The 15,544-nt window shown below is 33.4% G+C and overlaps 1 protein-coding gene and 2 long non-coding RNA genes across 3 annotated transcripts; 2 read left to right on the top strand and 1 right to left on the bottom strand.

Moving 5' to 3' along the window:
* Positions 1-15,544, top strand: LOC141376211 (uncharacterized). The gene is made up of 5 exons (XR_012385643.1): positions 1-60; positions 381-493; positions 6,488-6,531; positions 9,883-9,928; positions 14,944-15,544. It is a non-coding gene; the product is annotated as an uncharacterized lncRNA (long non-coding RNA).
* On the top strand, positions 1,264-2,870 carry LOC137496503 (uncharacterized). Its single transcript, XR_011016914.2, has 4 exons — positions 1,264-1,582; positions 1,759-1,844; positions 2,157-2,199; positions 2,298-2,870. It is a non-coding gene; the product is annotated as an uncharacterized lncRNA (long non-coding RNA).
* Positions 9,102-15,249, bottom strand: cxcr1 (chemokine (C-X-C motif) receptor 1). Its single transcript, XM_068223514.2, has 2 exons — positions 14,897-15,249; positions 9,102-12,241 (listed from the first exon to the last, which is right to left on the bottom strand). The coding sequence occupies exons 1-2, from the start codon at positions 14,904-14,906 to the stop codon at positions 11,157-11,159; spliced, it is 1,095 nt and encodes a 364-aa protein (XP_068079615.1). The 5' UTR covers positions 14,907-15,249; the 3' UTR covers positions 9,102-11,156.

Below are 15,544 nucleotides of genomic sequence, written 5' to 3'. Positions count from 1 at the left end.
CCCAGTCACTGAAGAATTTTCCAGATGCCATTTTCCATCTGAGGTTTAGAACAGCAACTGGTGAGTCAAACTACCTAAATGTTGGTATTTTACTGACTTTCTTTAAGGAAATACAGTTGTAAACATATTGTTAAGTTAATAACTTTAGAATGGAGTGACAATTTTAATCTTCTGCGGTTCATTCATGGTCGTTTGTGTATCTAGCTTAACTGCATTACTATTGACTTCTTTTCAAGAATGTTTTTATATATGCTCACGCATACATAGTGCATAAAAACATCAAATGTACATGTTCAACACATTTCTGTCACGCTTAATGCCATTTTGTGCGTTGTTACCCATCTGTAAAATAAAATCGACACTTCTCCTTTAATTCTAAGCAAACTAGCGAGGGAATCCCCCGAGCCGCCTAACGTTAGCCTACTCTGCCCGGATGCTAACGGCAACACAGGACGGTTTCCATAAGCTCTGGAGAGTTTCTAAAACATATCTGGTGAGTAAATGAACATATGCTTACTTGTAAAAGGCTTCCTGGCTGAAACAAATGATTGTTTGTTATTCGTGTAACGTTACGTAATTTGGTTATTTTAAACACCGCGGCCCTTTTAAACTGGTTCATTCGTGGCCGTCCATATACCGTTAGTCCATAACTTAGACTCGTGTGATAACGTACGCTTGAATTATATTAAGTGTTGACAACCATTAAAGTCGGAATGTTAACATTAATGTCTTTAAATGACCGCGTTTGCACTTTATCAGACATTTAACGTTACAGAAGTCTCCCGGAAGTTGCGGGACTAACGTTAACGTTATCCCGCAAATGCACAGAGACTCCCAGATGCCCAAGTAGATGCCCGCAAATGAATGATCATCTCCCGGAAGTCGCGCGTCTCCCGCCCGGTCATTAAACACTTTGCACGCCCCTCTCCACCGCATCCCTCCCAGCTCTTCAGGTACGTCGCGCTCAAGTCACCCCCACCGCTCTTCAGGTACGTCGCGCGCAGCTCATCCCATTGCTCTTCAGGTACTTATCTCTCCCGCTACCTCCCGCAAATCAACTCTGTATCCCCCGAAAATGACTTTTCCCAACTCGGGATGTCTGACGTTAGTAAGTTAGGCTATTTCTGTTGTCAGGAACATCTTAGTCAAGCTTTTTCTCCCGCATGATATTGTGCTTAAAACTATAGGCTAAACTTAGCATGTACTGTACACAACATTTCCGTTTTATTAGTGCGTTGTAAACAGCCACCTGTCTGTAAAATTAATCAACTGATTCATATTTGAGCAGCCTAATGATGATACAGGTTTGATTTGTAGATTTATTATCAATAATCAACATCTGAATCAAAAGATATGTGAAAATGTGTGAGGCATACTTTGTGATGTTCATCTCGCTTTTTTATCTGAAGGTTATGCATATGTGTTAGATACTAATGTGTTGTTGTTTTTTAACAGCCACAGTTCTCTGTACAATAACACAAGACCCTGTGACGGTGGCTGATTAGAGACGGATGGTGTATTTCCAGAGTTGGTGAAATGACCAAGCACACATTCTTGGTCATATGTGGTGATAATAATGAAGGTATGCTTGATAAAGTTCTGTATTTGTTTCACAATAAGCTGAGAGGGTATTAGAGCATTAGAGAATAACAAATGACATGAAGGTGATAAGTTTTGTATTGTGGGTGAACTTTTACTTAAATAATGTTTTGCTGTTGTCTTTGCACTTTTTCTCTTCTGCTTATCCTAATATTTTAGATTATATTTGGACCTGAAACATCTGCTAGACTCCAGTAAAGGTGGTGTCAATACTGGACCTGAAAGGGCCTAACAAGTTGAATCTGGTAAAGAAACACGCACACACACACACACACACACACACACACACAAACGCACACGCTTACAGAAAACTGTAAGTTTATGAATATTTTTTACACTGTGGCCAATATTTTGGGGAAGTCAGCATCACTAAATGATATAAAAGATTTTAAGCTCCTCTAAATTTTGCTCCAAGTGTTGTGTTAAATTGAGGATTCTGGACAGACAGCTGCCTGTTTTTCCAGTTCTAGTCATAGTGGTTAACCTAATTGTTTTTGGAGATCCAACAGTGATGTATGTGTTTTTTCTACTTTTCCATATCCTGTCACCTCAACCAGCTGGGAGAGTCAAGTTGTGGATCATCATGTAGATTTTCAAAAGGTGAGTTTAGATTTCTTGAATGTTTTATTTACTTTAAATGTTCTTTTAAATATATCATAGAATTTGATTGCAATTTTATTTTTAAACATTTTTCTTAGTCATGCTGGAGTCTTGAAGAGTTCTTAGATGAGCTTCACCCTATATCCGTGCATCAGGAACCACCAGACGAGCGATCAGCAGCTGCTACTTCGTCATGGATAAAAAGGTCATCCTGTGGCTGGGAAGCACTTCATTCACAGGACATGCTTGATGAGATTTCCTAGCTCCAGTTTGTTTTCACACAAGTTTACAGCATTTATACCTTCATTTAAACTGCTGTGTTTGATGTGGAGGACCAAGGAAACACCAGAAGTGAAAGATTTGCACGCCAAGTTGTTTAAAATGTAATTTCAGAAGAAAACTATGCGTTCAGAAGAAAACTATGAGTGACGATATATTGAACTTTCAAATTGCTCTGATGAAACATAAAGTTTGGACATCATATTTTGTTGATACTGTCTGTACTAATAAAACATTTAAAGCATATTTGACATTGTTGCATTTTAAAAATTGAATGAATTGTTGAAGTGGTGAATGTTTTCAAATAAAATGTCTTTATTTTGTAATTTACAGTCTATTTGACCTTTTTACCATATTTACACTCAAGAGAGTTGAATAAAATAATATATTACACCAGGTGGTGTTAAATATAGTTACATTTTTTAACTCTGCCCTGAGTTAAAATTAACCCTTACTTCGGTGTCAATGTGCCAACCCTTTTGAAAGTGTTGATTTAAGTCTGTTTTGAGTGGACCCCATGAGACACTTTCAAAGTGTTGAAATTAACACCCATAGAGTTGTTTTGGGTCCCCACATTTTGCTGTGTAGCTTGCGCAGAATATAGACACAACTCCCAATCCAACTTTGAGAATAAATTAACGGCGATATTTTTATTGCGCGATGAGAGTCTCTTGTTAACGCAGCACGTTAACGCCGATAACGGTCCACCACTTATATAAACACAATTTAACTGTAAAATTACATAAAACAGCTACATTCATCAAAATAATTAGCATTTGTGCTGTTCATAACACGAACAGATGATCTGTGATTTTGAATTTCTGGTTAAGTATAAATGTAAAATATTTCTTAATTGTAAATGTAAAATATTTCTTCTTAATTATAAATGTCAAAAGTTTTCATGAGATAACCGTAAACAAACAAAAAACATAGACGTGTTACATAAACTTGATCAATATGTGTCTTTAGAATTTGATTACCAAGCACTTTCCCATGAGGAACTTTTGATTGACCTTTTCATTAAACTGAACTGTCTCGAAGAAAAAAAAAAAGAGATGACTAACCTTTTGTGACCAGTTCAAGCTTGTTATGCAACAGGACAGATATTTTAAAACAACTAAATAGGAACTGTTATTAAAAGTAGGCTAATAATATCACATGTTTAAAATGTCACAAATCACATGACAAAAACAAAACAAAACACGGAAGTGGCATAACCAGATGAATTACTGCAAAATAACTGATGATTTTATTGTTTAACAGTGACCAGCTGGCTATGCTAAAGAGAAATATACATACAAGAAAAATGTACAACATTTTTATTTTAAAAACTTACAAATAAGCATGAAAAATCACTAAGCAATAACAATAATGAGCAATATACAAATAATGAGTACAAAAATATAATATTCCTCTCTAAAACACCCTGAATGAAATGAAGGATAGTATCTAAAGTGCAATTAAAGAAGAAATAAAAAGTAAAATGCTTTTTTTTTTTAAACCTGATGTACATCACATATTTAAATATGGTATTATAATATATTTAAATCAAAACATCTTTCTTACTGACCACATACAAACCAGCTGCCTTGACCATAACTGCTATAAAATGCTTTAAAACATATCGACCAATCAGAGCGTTTGTTAAGGCAGACTTTCAAAACGGCCAATCATATTCTACAGACATTCATTCATTCATTTATTCATTCATTCATTCATTCATTCATTTTATTCTCAGCTTAGTCCCATTATTAATCAGCGGTCGCCACGGTGGAATGAACCGTCAACGTATCTAGCATATGTTTTATGCAGTGGATGCCCTTCCAGCTGTAACCCGTCACATGGAAACACCCATACACATTAAATCACACAATTTAGTCTACCCAATTCACCTATACAGCATGTCTTTGGACTTGTGGGGGAAACCGGTGCTCCCAGAAGACACCCACGCAAACACAGCGAGAACATGCAAACTCTACACAGAAATGCCAACTGACCCAGCTGACGCTCAACCAGCGACCATCTTGCTGTGAGGTGATCGGGCTACCCACTGCACCACTGTGTCTTAATTACAAAGATGAATAATGTCAAATGAGTTCATTAAACATATTTTTGAGGTCTTTAAATAATTTTAGGTTACATAAACTTTGTCTTTATTGATGACAACATACTGCGTGTGCGTGTGCATGTGTGTGTGGTAAGCAATTTCTGGTATTTTAACCACATATCTCTATGTGGAATCTACAGTCCTACTATGTAAAAACATGTTTTTGCTTTAATAGAAAAGAAGTCAGAAGTTCAAGAGTTCAACACCTTGGGCTCTATTGTAACGGTCTAGGCGCAAAGTCCAAAGCGCAGTGCGCAAAAGCATTGAGGGCGTGTCTGAATCCACTTTTGCTATTTTAAGGATGGATAAATCTGCTCTGTGCTGCAGCACATGGTCTAACAGGGTTGAGCCTATTCTCTTAATGAGTTCTGGATGTGTTTTGAGAATAATATAATATAATAACAATATATTAACGATAATATAATAACAATAATAACGAAATGTGGTCAAAAAACATATCCAAACACACATCCTATAAGGTAAACCTGACAGGTGTACAAATCTAAGCTTGTTTTTAATAAAATAAATATAAATATGCATATAATAAATAAGACTCGTAATAATAATAATAACATTATACAAAAGCAAGTAGTTGTGAATAAACTGGAAAATCCCCCGAGGTGAAGAAGGCATGGAGGTGCTGGTTTGAAGAAAGTAATAATTTTTGTAATATTTTAATCCTTTAATTTTTTTATTTGTAAAGATATTAGCGTATTACTGTACATCCTTTTTTTTAAGCAATGTGTAACACTGAAATCCCTAATAAGTTGACTGAACTAAATTAATTGAGTAAACTCGTTGCCTCAGTTTAATTGAGTAACGGAATCTCCCAAAACTTGCATATTTAAGTTTATTTAACTTAGTACTTAGTTGGTAAATTGAACAATTTAAGTATAGTATACAAAACCGGCAAGTTAAATAAACTTAAATATGCAAGTTTTGGGAGACTCCATTACCCAATTAAATTGAGGCAACGAGTTAACTCAATTAATTTAGTTCGGTCAACTTATTAGGGTTTTCAGTGAAGCGAAGCGTACAACTGATGCGCTCTGCACTGGATTTTAGGCCTGCTTTCAGCTGGTCTATCGAACAGTTTATTTTAGTCCCTTAAAAATAGCAACGCGCCAACAATGCGCCTTAACACACCTCTTTTCTAGAGCGAAACACCTATAAGTCCACACAGTGGTGAAAATGGATTTGCTATTTAAACTACATGGCTGAAGATGAGAAAATTAAGGTTGCGTTGGTCTGAAAATAGCAACATGTCGTGGAAATGTGTCTTGTGCCTTATTGCGCCGGGTGTTTGATATGCCCCTTGTGTTTTTATGAAAATATGGTGTATTATGGTATTATGGTTTATCTCTTCATCTACACTCAAATAATTTTGGGTCAAATATGGACAAAATTAGCAGCTGGATTAAAAAAATGGGATTTAAATTTGATGTGAAATGATTTGATGTTGCAATGTTGGGTTTGTCCATATTTGACCCATGGATTTTTAGTTTTACAACCCAGCATAACAGAGTATTACAACCCTCACAGAGTGTATACAGATCCTTTACTTGTGCTTGCAAAGTGTCACTTCTCTTCTCAGCAGTAGTGAGTTTAAATCTATATTAGTTATACACAACAATTTTCAATGGTCAATAATTAAAGTGCAGTCACATGTACAAATGTCCATCATTTTCGATAGGAATTTATTTGATCGAATTATAGATTTTGTCACATCTTTGACCAACACCAAAACAGATGAATTCTGTCTGAGCTTTGCTTCATATGATATTTGCTTTTCCTTCAACCTGCAGTCACTACTTTATGTTTACTTATATTTTTTTAAACATTTGATTGACCAAGTACAAGAGCTCTCAGACTTCATTGAAAATATCTTATTTTGTATTCCAGAAGACGAGCAAAGGTCTCTCTCATGGGTTTGGAGCGACATGAGGGTAAGTAATTAATAATTTTTATGTGAACTAACTCTTTAGTAGAAGAGTTTTTAATGGTCTTCGGTTATGTCTGAAACAAGCTGAACACAAGATATTGAGCAATTTCTTTGGAAATGGCAGTTTCTAGTAAAATGTAACTATACAGATATTGTCAGGGATATTTACCATCCGCACATTAAATAGATAAACTCATATACTTACTAGACTATTTACTTCTTAAATAAATATGATTTTATTTTGATGGTCCATTTGAGTATTAATAGACTGTCTGCTTAATATTTGTTGATACTGCCTTCTTAACAGACATTTAACTGACTGTAAGAACTTTGCAAGTACATGTCAACTTACACTAACCCCAACCCCAACCCCAACCTAACAACCTATATAATCTAATAAAAATTAGTTGACATGTAGATGCAATGTCATAAACGGACCATCAAAATACAGTGTGACCCTTGGCTATTTTATTTAGGGATCAGAATTCATAAAAGATTTGAAGTCTGTCTCAGTGAGCAAAATCCAATCCAATTGTTACAAACCACACTTTCAGAGATTCTTTCTTCTGTTGAACATTAAACATGAGTCAGTGGTTACTTATTACCTACATTCTTCACAAAAATCAGGAAAAAAAAAACCCTAAAACAAAATACTTGAGGGTGAATAAATGATTGGTAAATTTAATAATGTGAGGAAGCTATTTATTTAAAGTGTTTAAATTTATTTAAAGCTTATAAAAGTAATTTAAAAACTGTGAAGTTTTCTCTCAAGGGAAGCAGAGTGATGCAAACGTCCCAGCTGGCCAACAAAAATACATTACAAGTGAAGTCAGAATTATTAGCCCCCCTTTAAATTTGTTTCTCTTTTTTAAATATTTCCCAAATGATGTTTAACAGAGCAGGAAATTTTCACAGTATGTCTGATAATATTTTCTCTTTTAGATAAAGTCTTTGTTTAATTTCGTCTAGAATAAAAGCAGTTTTTAATGTTTTAAAAATCATTTTAAGATCAAAATTTTTAGCCCCTTTAAACGATAGTCTACAGAACAAAGCATCATTATACAATAACTTGCCTAATTACCCAAACCTGCCTAGTTAACCTCATTACCCCAGTTAAGTCTTTAAATGTCACTTTAAGCTGTATAGAAGTGTCTTGAAAAATATCTAGTCAAATATTATTTACTGTCATCATGACAAAGATCAAATAATTAAGTTATTAGAAATTAGTTATTAAAACTATTATGATTAGAAATTGGAAGGCTAATAATTCTGACCAACTGTATGTCGCATTCATTAACTTCTTACCAATGATGAATTTTGATCTTTCTGACCAACAGAGGGAGCCAATGCATCATGAATATTAGACTGCAGTCTTTAACCAAAGTATGTGCTGTGTGCGCCAGATGGTTTCAGGCTTATTTTGACTGATAAATCTTTAAAGACAAACATGTTTGAGTTTTGAGGTTGTTAAATGATTGTATAGGCGGGTGCTCTGGTTTTCCCCACAAGTCCAAAGACATGAGCTATAGGTGAATTGGGTAAGCTAAATTGTCTGTAGTGTATGTGTGTGAATAAGAGTGTATGGGTGTTTCCCAGCAATGAGTTGCAGCTGGAAGGGCATCTGCTGCATAAAACATATGCTGGATAAGTTGGCGGTTCATTCCGCTGTGAACAGATTAATAAAGAGACTCAACTGAAAAGAAAATGAGTGAATGAATAAATAATTGTACAGGATATGCTTTTGCAGAATGCATCTGCTTGTATTTATCACCTTTTTTTATAGTTGTTTATAAAAACAAAATTCATACAGATAAACTACACAATTCATATTGCTTTATGGAATATTTAACCAATCAGTGAGTCGCAATATTTTTAAGCGTAGCAAGAGATTTTAACTCCACCCACTCCCACAAAGCACCGTAAATGTTAAAATGTCAAATATCAAATCACTCTCAAAATCCATAAATATTCATATCAATACATATATATATATATATATATATATATATATATATATATATATATATATATATATATATATATATAAATTCCCCCTAAATATTTCCCAAATGATGTTTAACAGAGCAGGGAAGTTTTCACAGTATGTCTGATAATATTTTTTCTTCTGGAGAATATCTTATTTGTTTTATTTCAACCAGAATAAAAGTGGTTTTTAATTTTTTTGAAAACATTATAAGGTCAAAATTATTAGCCCCTTTAAGCTACATATTTTTGATAGTCAACAGAAAAAAACCGTCATTATGCAATAACTTGCCTAATTACCCTAACCTGCCTAGTTAACCTATAGTTAAGCCTTTAAATGTCACTTTAAGCTGTATAAAAGTGTCTTGAAAAATATCTAGTCAAATATTATTTACTGTCATCATGGCAAAAATAAAAGTAATCAGTTATTAAAACTATTATGTCTAAATGTGTTGAAAAAAAAAAAAAAAATATATATATATATATATATTCACATTTCATATTCATAAACTTGAAATATTATGTTTCTATAAAAACAAGCAACAACTTTCAATGACAAGGGATAGAATATAATGTCACGGTCACTGAAATAGTTATAAACTTGTTTTAATTGCTTTCTTCTGTTGAACATGAAGTGATCTATTCATAAACTAATTTCGAGAGGATCACATGCTTATGATTGAACACAGCTGGTCATGCATTAGCCGATTCATGATTCACCAATCAGATGATTCCTAAGTCACTATAAAAACCCCCAGTTCCATATAATAGCCATCTTCATTTTGAAAAATCCCCCCTCCACCCCTACTCCTCCTCCTTTCCTAGTTGGGTGGCACTATGGCCCAGTGGTTAGCTCTGTTGCCTCGCAGCAAGAACGTCACTAGTTCTAGTCCTTACCAAGCCAGCCAACGTGTCTGTGCAGAGTTTACACATTCTACCCGTGCTCACGTAAGTTTACCCCGAGTTCACCGATTTCCTCCCACGGTCCAAAAACATGCAACTTAAGTTAATTGACTAATCCAGATCAGCACGATAGACATGCTCCTAGTAGGTAGTTATCTCTTAAGAGCAATCACTAACTGTTCATAAGCTACTACAGACGGGGAGTTCTCGAGATCTACCTGAGCTCAAACTCCCCTCTCAACGAGAGGGAGCCCCGAGCTCAAGAATCTTATAAGCTCAGGGCTCTCTCTCATGCCAAACAAGCTTATAATCAACCACCAACTAAGTGTATACTCTTGAAGAATGTCACAAACTGGTAGCCATTGACTTCCATGGTGTAATATCTCCTACTATTTTCCTACTATAGATATCAATGGCTACAGGTTTTCAACATTCTTCAGAATATCTCTTTTTTTTTTTTTGGTTCCAGAGAAAAAGAAACAGAAAAAAGGCAAGAGGTTTAGAATCATATGATGGTGAGTTAACGGTTAGTCAATTTCAATTTGTGGGTGACCTATCCTTTTAATCCAGTTATGTCATTTTCAATGCATCATGGGATTGTAGTTCCTACCCTCAATGGTAATGTACCTTTATCTTTTTTTCTCCAGAGTTTTATATAACACTTTCCAAGTATTCTAATCAAGTTTGTACTATTGCAGTTCTCCTCCCAGCATGTTGGTTTGGTTTCTGATTTATAACCCTAAAACAAACACTTAAAAACAATACTTGCACTGCCAAAAAAGTGGGCAGTGACTTATGCACTCTATTTACATACAGTTAAGCTCATATTAACAAAGACTATATATATATATATATATATATATATATATATATATTAAATATATATATATACAAAGACTATTTACTTGCATTTCTATGAATGGGGAAAAGTGCTCAATATGGCCACCACAGTAAAGAAAGTCCAACCTTGCAGTCGAAATAGCCCATCGTCAATCTTTATAGCCTGGGAGTTCTTTGAAGGAGGGTTCTGTACGGATTCACTTGGTCATTATAGTCAATTGGCAACTACTGGGTGCCTGTGTTGGTTTGACTTTGTTGGTTTAATGTCTTAAAATCACATCACAGCACATTTCCTCACTTTCCAAAGTCAGTTTAGAGTATTAGCTGTGTTTTATCTCTGTTTTTCTTCCAGTGTTTGTAACCAACTGAGTTCTAAGTTTCCCCAACTATCATAACTTCAGCCAGAAATGTGAAAAGGGCCTTAACATGGTAACATAATTAGAGTTTAAGCAACAACAATAATGGGACAGGTCTCTTTCAGCCTGATCTCACGAGAAAACGTAAGTATTTTACGTTTTGCCAGTTTAGTGGCTAATTCGTACGAATTCGTACGATTTCAGTCGTATGAAATGATACGATTTTAAAAAGGAGGCGTGGCACCTAACCCCACCCTTAACCCCAACCGTCATTGGGGGAAAAGCAAATCGTACTAAATTGTATGAATTAGATCGTACGAATTCATACGAATTAGCCACTAAATGAAAAAGTTACGAATTGCCGTGAGATTGTGTTGTCTCTTTAGATTTAGTTGTTGATTTCAAATAGGAAATTTAATGGCAAGCAGTTTTCAAGATTTCAGGATTCCCTTATTTATTTAAATAGGACTTGGATGAAATGCTTGAATGCATTGCAAACATGGATTAAACAGACTTTCTTTGAAAGGGACTTTGATATGGCTGCAGTTCACAGAAAGCTCGAAGGGACCTCTGAGGTCAGAGAAGATGACTTGCTGGATTTAGAAAGCGAGAACCGCTCCAGAACTCCCTTCCTGTGGAGCAACTGCAGAAACCTCCGTCTGAACTTCTCTCCGACGAATGCGTACAGCACCGGGTTCACGCAGCAGTGCAGAAGCCCGAGATTTTGAGTTGCAAACATGGCGACTTCCACCGATGTCCTCATAGTGCAGCCGAACTGAACCACTTTGGCCCTCAGGATGGTGTCAATTATGGTGGAAACGTGGAAAGGAGTCCAGCAGACTAAAAAGGCCACAACCACGGCTACGATCACCTTCATAGCTCTCTGTTTTTGGAAACAGCGAGTACGTAAAAGCCGTACAACCGTCACGCTGTAGCAGCTCAACATGACCACTAGGGGGAGCGCAAAACCTAGCACGTGCCTCATTATTCGGGTTGCTAATCGCCATTCGTCTGCGTGATCAGTCTCAAATCGTTCAGCGCAAATAGTCTGATTGAACATTCGTTTATCGAAAAACGCCTCGTTGTAGAATGACGGCAGTGAGAGCACTAAACCCAAAACCCAAACTAATCCGCACGCGACTCCACTGCAGAGTCTTCTTTGGGCCTTCTGGGACTCCATAGCGCGTACGATCACCATATAGCGATCCACGCTGATGCACACTAAAAATAAAATGCTAGTGTAAAAGTTGACTTCCTTTACTAATGAAACTAGCTTGCACGCGACATTGCCGAAGACCCAACCGTGGATGACGTTGACTGCAGAAAAGGGCAGAATTAGCGCTAGTAGTGTATCGGCTAGCATCAGGTTGAATAAGTAGACATCTGATGCCGACAGCAAGCGCCGGTTGGAGCCGATGACCCAGCCGACAATCACATTCCCGGGGATAGCCAACAGGAAGATGAAAACGTAGAAGACGCTGAATGAAATGTTGACAGCGGATGCCATTGTGATGGAGGAACAGGGGATTGTCTTCTCGTCGGGAACAAACGTGAAGTTGCTGAAATCTGTATCGTTGAATTCTTCGTAGTAGAACTCGTGGAAGTCTACCAGGTGATTAGAGCTGTTTGGATCTGTTAGGGGAGTTATGAAAATGATAAACAAAAGCTGTGGTGAAACAGTTATGTGCAATGTTAGCAAGAGGATATACAGTTGAAGTCAAAATTATTTCGATTTTTTAAATATTTCCCAAATGATGTTTAACAGAGCAATTCATTTTTTCACAGTATTTCCTACAATATTTTTTCTTCTGGAGAAAGTCGTACTTGTTTTATTTTGGCTAGAATAAAAGCAGTTTTTAAATTTTTAAAATTATTTTAAGGTCAAAATGATTAGCTCGCTCAAGCAATATGTTTTGTCAGATTGTCTACAGAGCAAACCATCGTTATACAATAATTTGCCTAGTTAACCTAGTTAAGCCTTTATATGTTACTTTAAGCTGAATACTAGTCTCTTGAAAAATATCTAGTTAAATATTATGTACTGTCATCATGGCAAAGATAAATTTGAGATAAGATATTAAATGATATTTAAAGAATGAGATACAAGTGATAATTGTGTAATATTATAATAAAAACATTAAGTGCTACAAAAAGTCATTTTTCTTCTTCTATCAAACAATACCACTTTTTTTATTGATAATTACCATTAGGATTGAAATTTATATTTGCAAATTAAAACTAGGATTATTAAGCAGGTTGAAAAGTAGCATTTTAAGCCCATTGCATGTGTATTGTATTTACATGAAAATGTTTGAATTACAGATAATAAAATGAATCTATCAAGGCATTTATTATTATTATTATTATTATTATTATTATTATTATTATTATTATTATTATTATTATTATTATTATTATTAATTTAATTAACAATAAGTCTTTTTTTATATTATTTTATGTATCTGAGAAAAGAAAAAAGCCCAGCCAATATATTATAAAATATGATTATTTTCAGAATATATTTAGCAAAAAAAAAAAAACCCTATATTAATTGAGAATTATTTAATTAATTTTGCACTTTGAGTCATTAATTAATTTATAGGACACAAAATTAATCTATAAAACAAAAACAAAAAAAGAATACAAATTTTGGGTAATGGTTTTAAAGTTTTAACATAAAATCTTGATGTCATTGAGTTTAAAAAACAAATAAACAAAAAACATGTTTTATACTAAAGAATGTTGGGTTGTTTTAACACAATATTAAGTGAAATATGGATAAACCTAACAATTGGGTTTATATTTTACACAAAATGTATAGATTTTTTACTAGTTTACTATTTTTATTTAATTTACATTATATATATATATATATATATATATATATATATATATATATATATATATATATATATATATATATATATATATACATTATAAATATTTACTTCCATATAAAAATAATTTTAGTTTTAAGATGTTTTCAGACTGTATCGTAAAAAATACTCATATTATTTGAGGATTATATTAAATTAAGTTAGCCCTTTATTAATATAAAGGGAATAAAATTAATAAATAAAGAATATATATATATATATATATATATATATATATATATATATATATATATATATATATATATATATATATATATATATATATATATATATATATATATATATATATATATATATATATATAAATAAATTTTAACATACATTTCTGATTTCAATAAGTTTAGAAAAATAAACCTGTTTTAAACTCAAAAGTTGTTGGGTTGTTTTAACACAATGTTGAGTCAAATATGCATATATCTTGGTAAATATAGATTTTTTTTAACCTAAAATAGTTGACTTAAAAAAAAAACATATTACCAATCCACCATTTTCATAAAATTGTAATTGAATTTTTATTAAATTAAATATATTTGACTCAGCAGTTAAAAAATGGTTTGTCTATATTTAATTGAAGATTATATGAAATGACCTTTCATAAATGAAATGACCCAAAAAAACAATACAAATTTTGGGACATTGTCTTATATTTATACTTTTATAAGTTTAGAACTTCTTGATGCCAATGAGTTAAAAAACAGAAACCAGTTTTACACACACACACAAAAATAAATAAATAAAAATGCTGGGTTATTTAATCACAATGTGGAGTCAAATGTGGACAAAACCAACAATTGGATAAAGTCTTTTTTTTTTTCAAAATACAATTTAATTGACTTTTCACTAATTTACTATTTTCATAAAAATTAATTAATTCATTTATTATTTTTACATTTATTTATTTAATATTTTTAACCCAAGAGTAAGAAAAGGATCTGTCCATATTAAATTGAGGATTATGAAATTAATTTTTCTCTTTGAATCATTTATTGATCTATAGAAAATAAAAATAAAAAATACAAATTTTATGGGATAATATTTGTCTTAAATTTAATATTTTATAAATCTGAACATAATTTTGTGATATCAGTAAGTTTAGAAAATAATAAACCTGCTTTACACATAAAATTTCTGGGTTATTCTAATACAATTTTAAGTCGAATATGGACAATATGGACATTAATTTTTAAATTGACTTTTTTCTAATTTATAATTAATTTACTGTTTTCATTTAATTGTAATTTAATTTTAATAAAAATAAAATCAAAATAACCTAACAGCTAAAATAGTTCATCCAAATTTGACCTAACGCTGGATTAAAACAACCCAGAATTGATTAGAGAATGCACATTTTATTAGATATTATTAGGATATGTCAGGATACTAAACTTACCAGTCATCATGACCACTTCTCTCTCTCTTTTCTCTTTTGCTTCTCAGGTATAATGTAAAAATCCCCAGATCATGCAAGACTTCAGTATGTAAGGCTTCTTTATATCCTTCGGAGAGATGTTGATATATCCTGTTTGCTCAAGTCCTGAAGGTTACCTAAAGTCCATCATCTCAACTAAAATGCTTTGATTTCTTTATTTGCCTCCCCCAAAATCCACCAAACAGTACTTAGGATGTATCTGGAATAGTCGTGGGTAGCATTTGTTTTCTTTTTCACTGGAGACTCGCTGATAGTCCTGTTGTTGTTTTGGGATGCTGAAGAAGAGGATCTTGCCTGATGTTGCTTTTATGTGCGGCTACAAGAAAGCAGAAGATGGCAGATGATTGCTCTGGGAAATTTCAAACATGATTAAGTCACAAGATCCTCACTCATGTTCAGTCTGAAGCATAAACATGATCAAAACATCAAAAGCGAAAGCAGGCGTCATGTGGACTAAAATCATCCTAATATGTTCATCATCTTCTGAAGCCATCATGAGACTGTTTATCAATGATTTGGGAGTTTAAAGTAGTTGTTCAAATCTTGAATTAACAAAAAATGAAGATCGACTTTAGTTTGCTAGTTAACAGCAATAAAAATGTAATATAT

This window comes from Danio rerio, chromosome 9 (genome assembly GCF_049306965.1).
Source record: "Danio rerio strain Tuebingen ecotype United States chromosome 9, GRCz12tu, whole genome shotgun sequence".
NCBI classification, from domain to species: Eukaryota; Metazoa; Chordata; class Actinopteri; order Cypriniformes; family Danionidae; genus Danio; species Danio rerio.
This window is presented reverse-complemented; position numbering and strand designations above follow the sequence as displayed.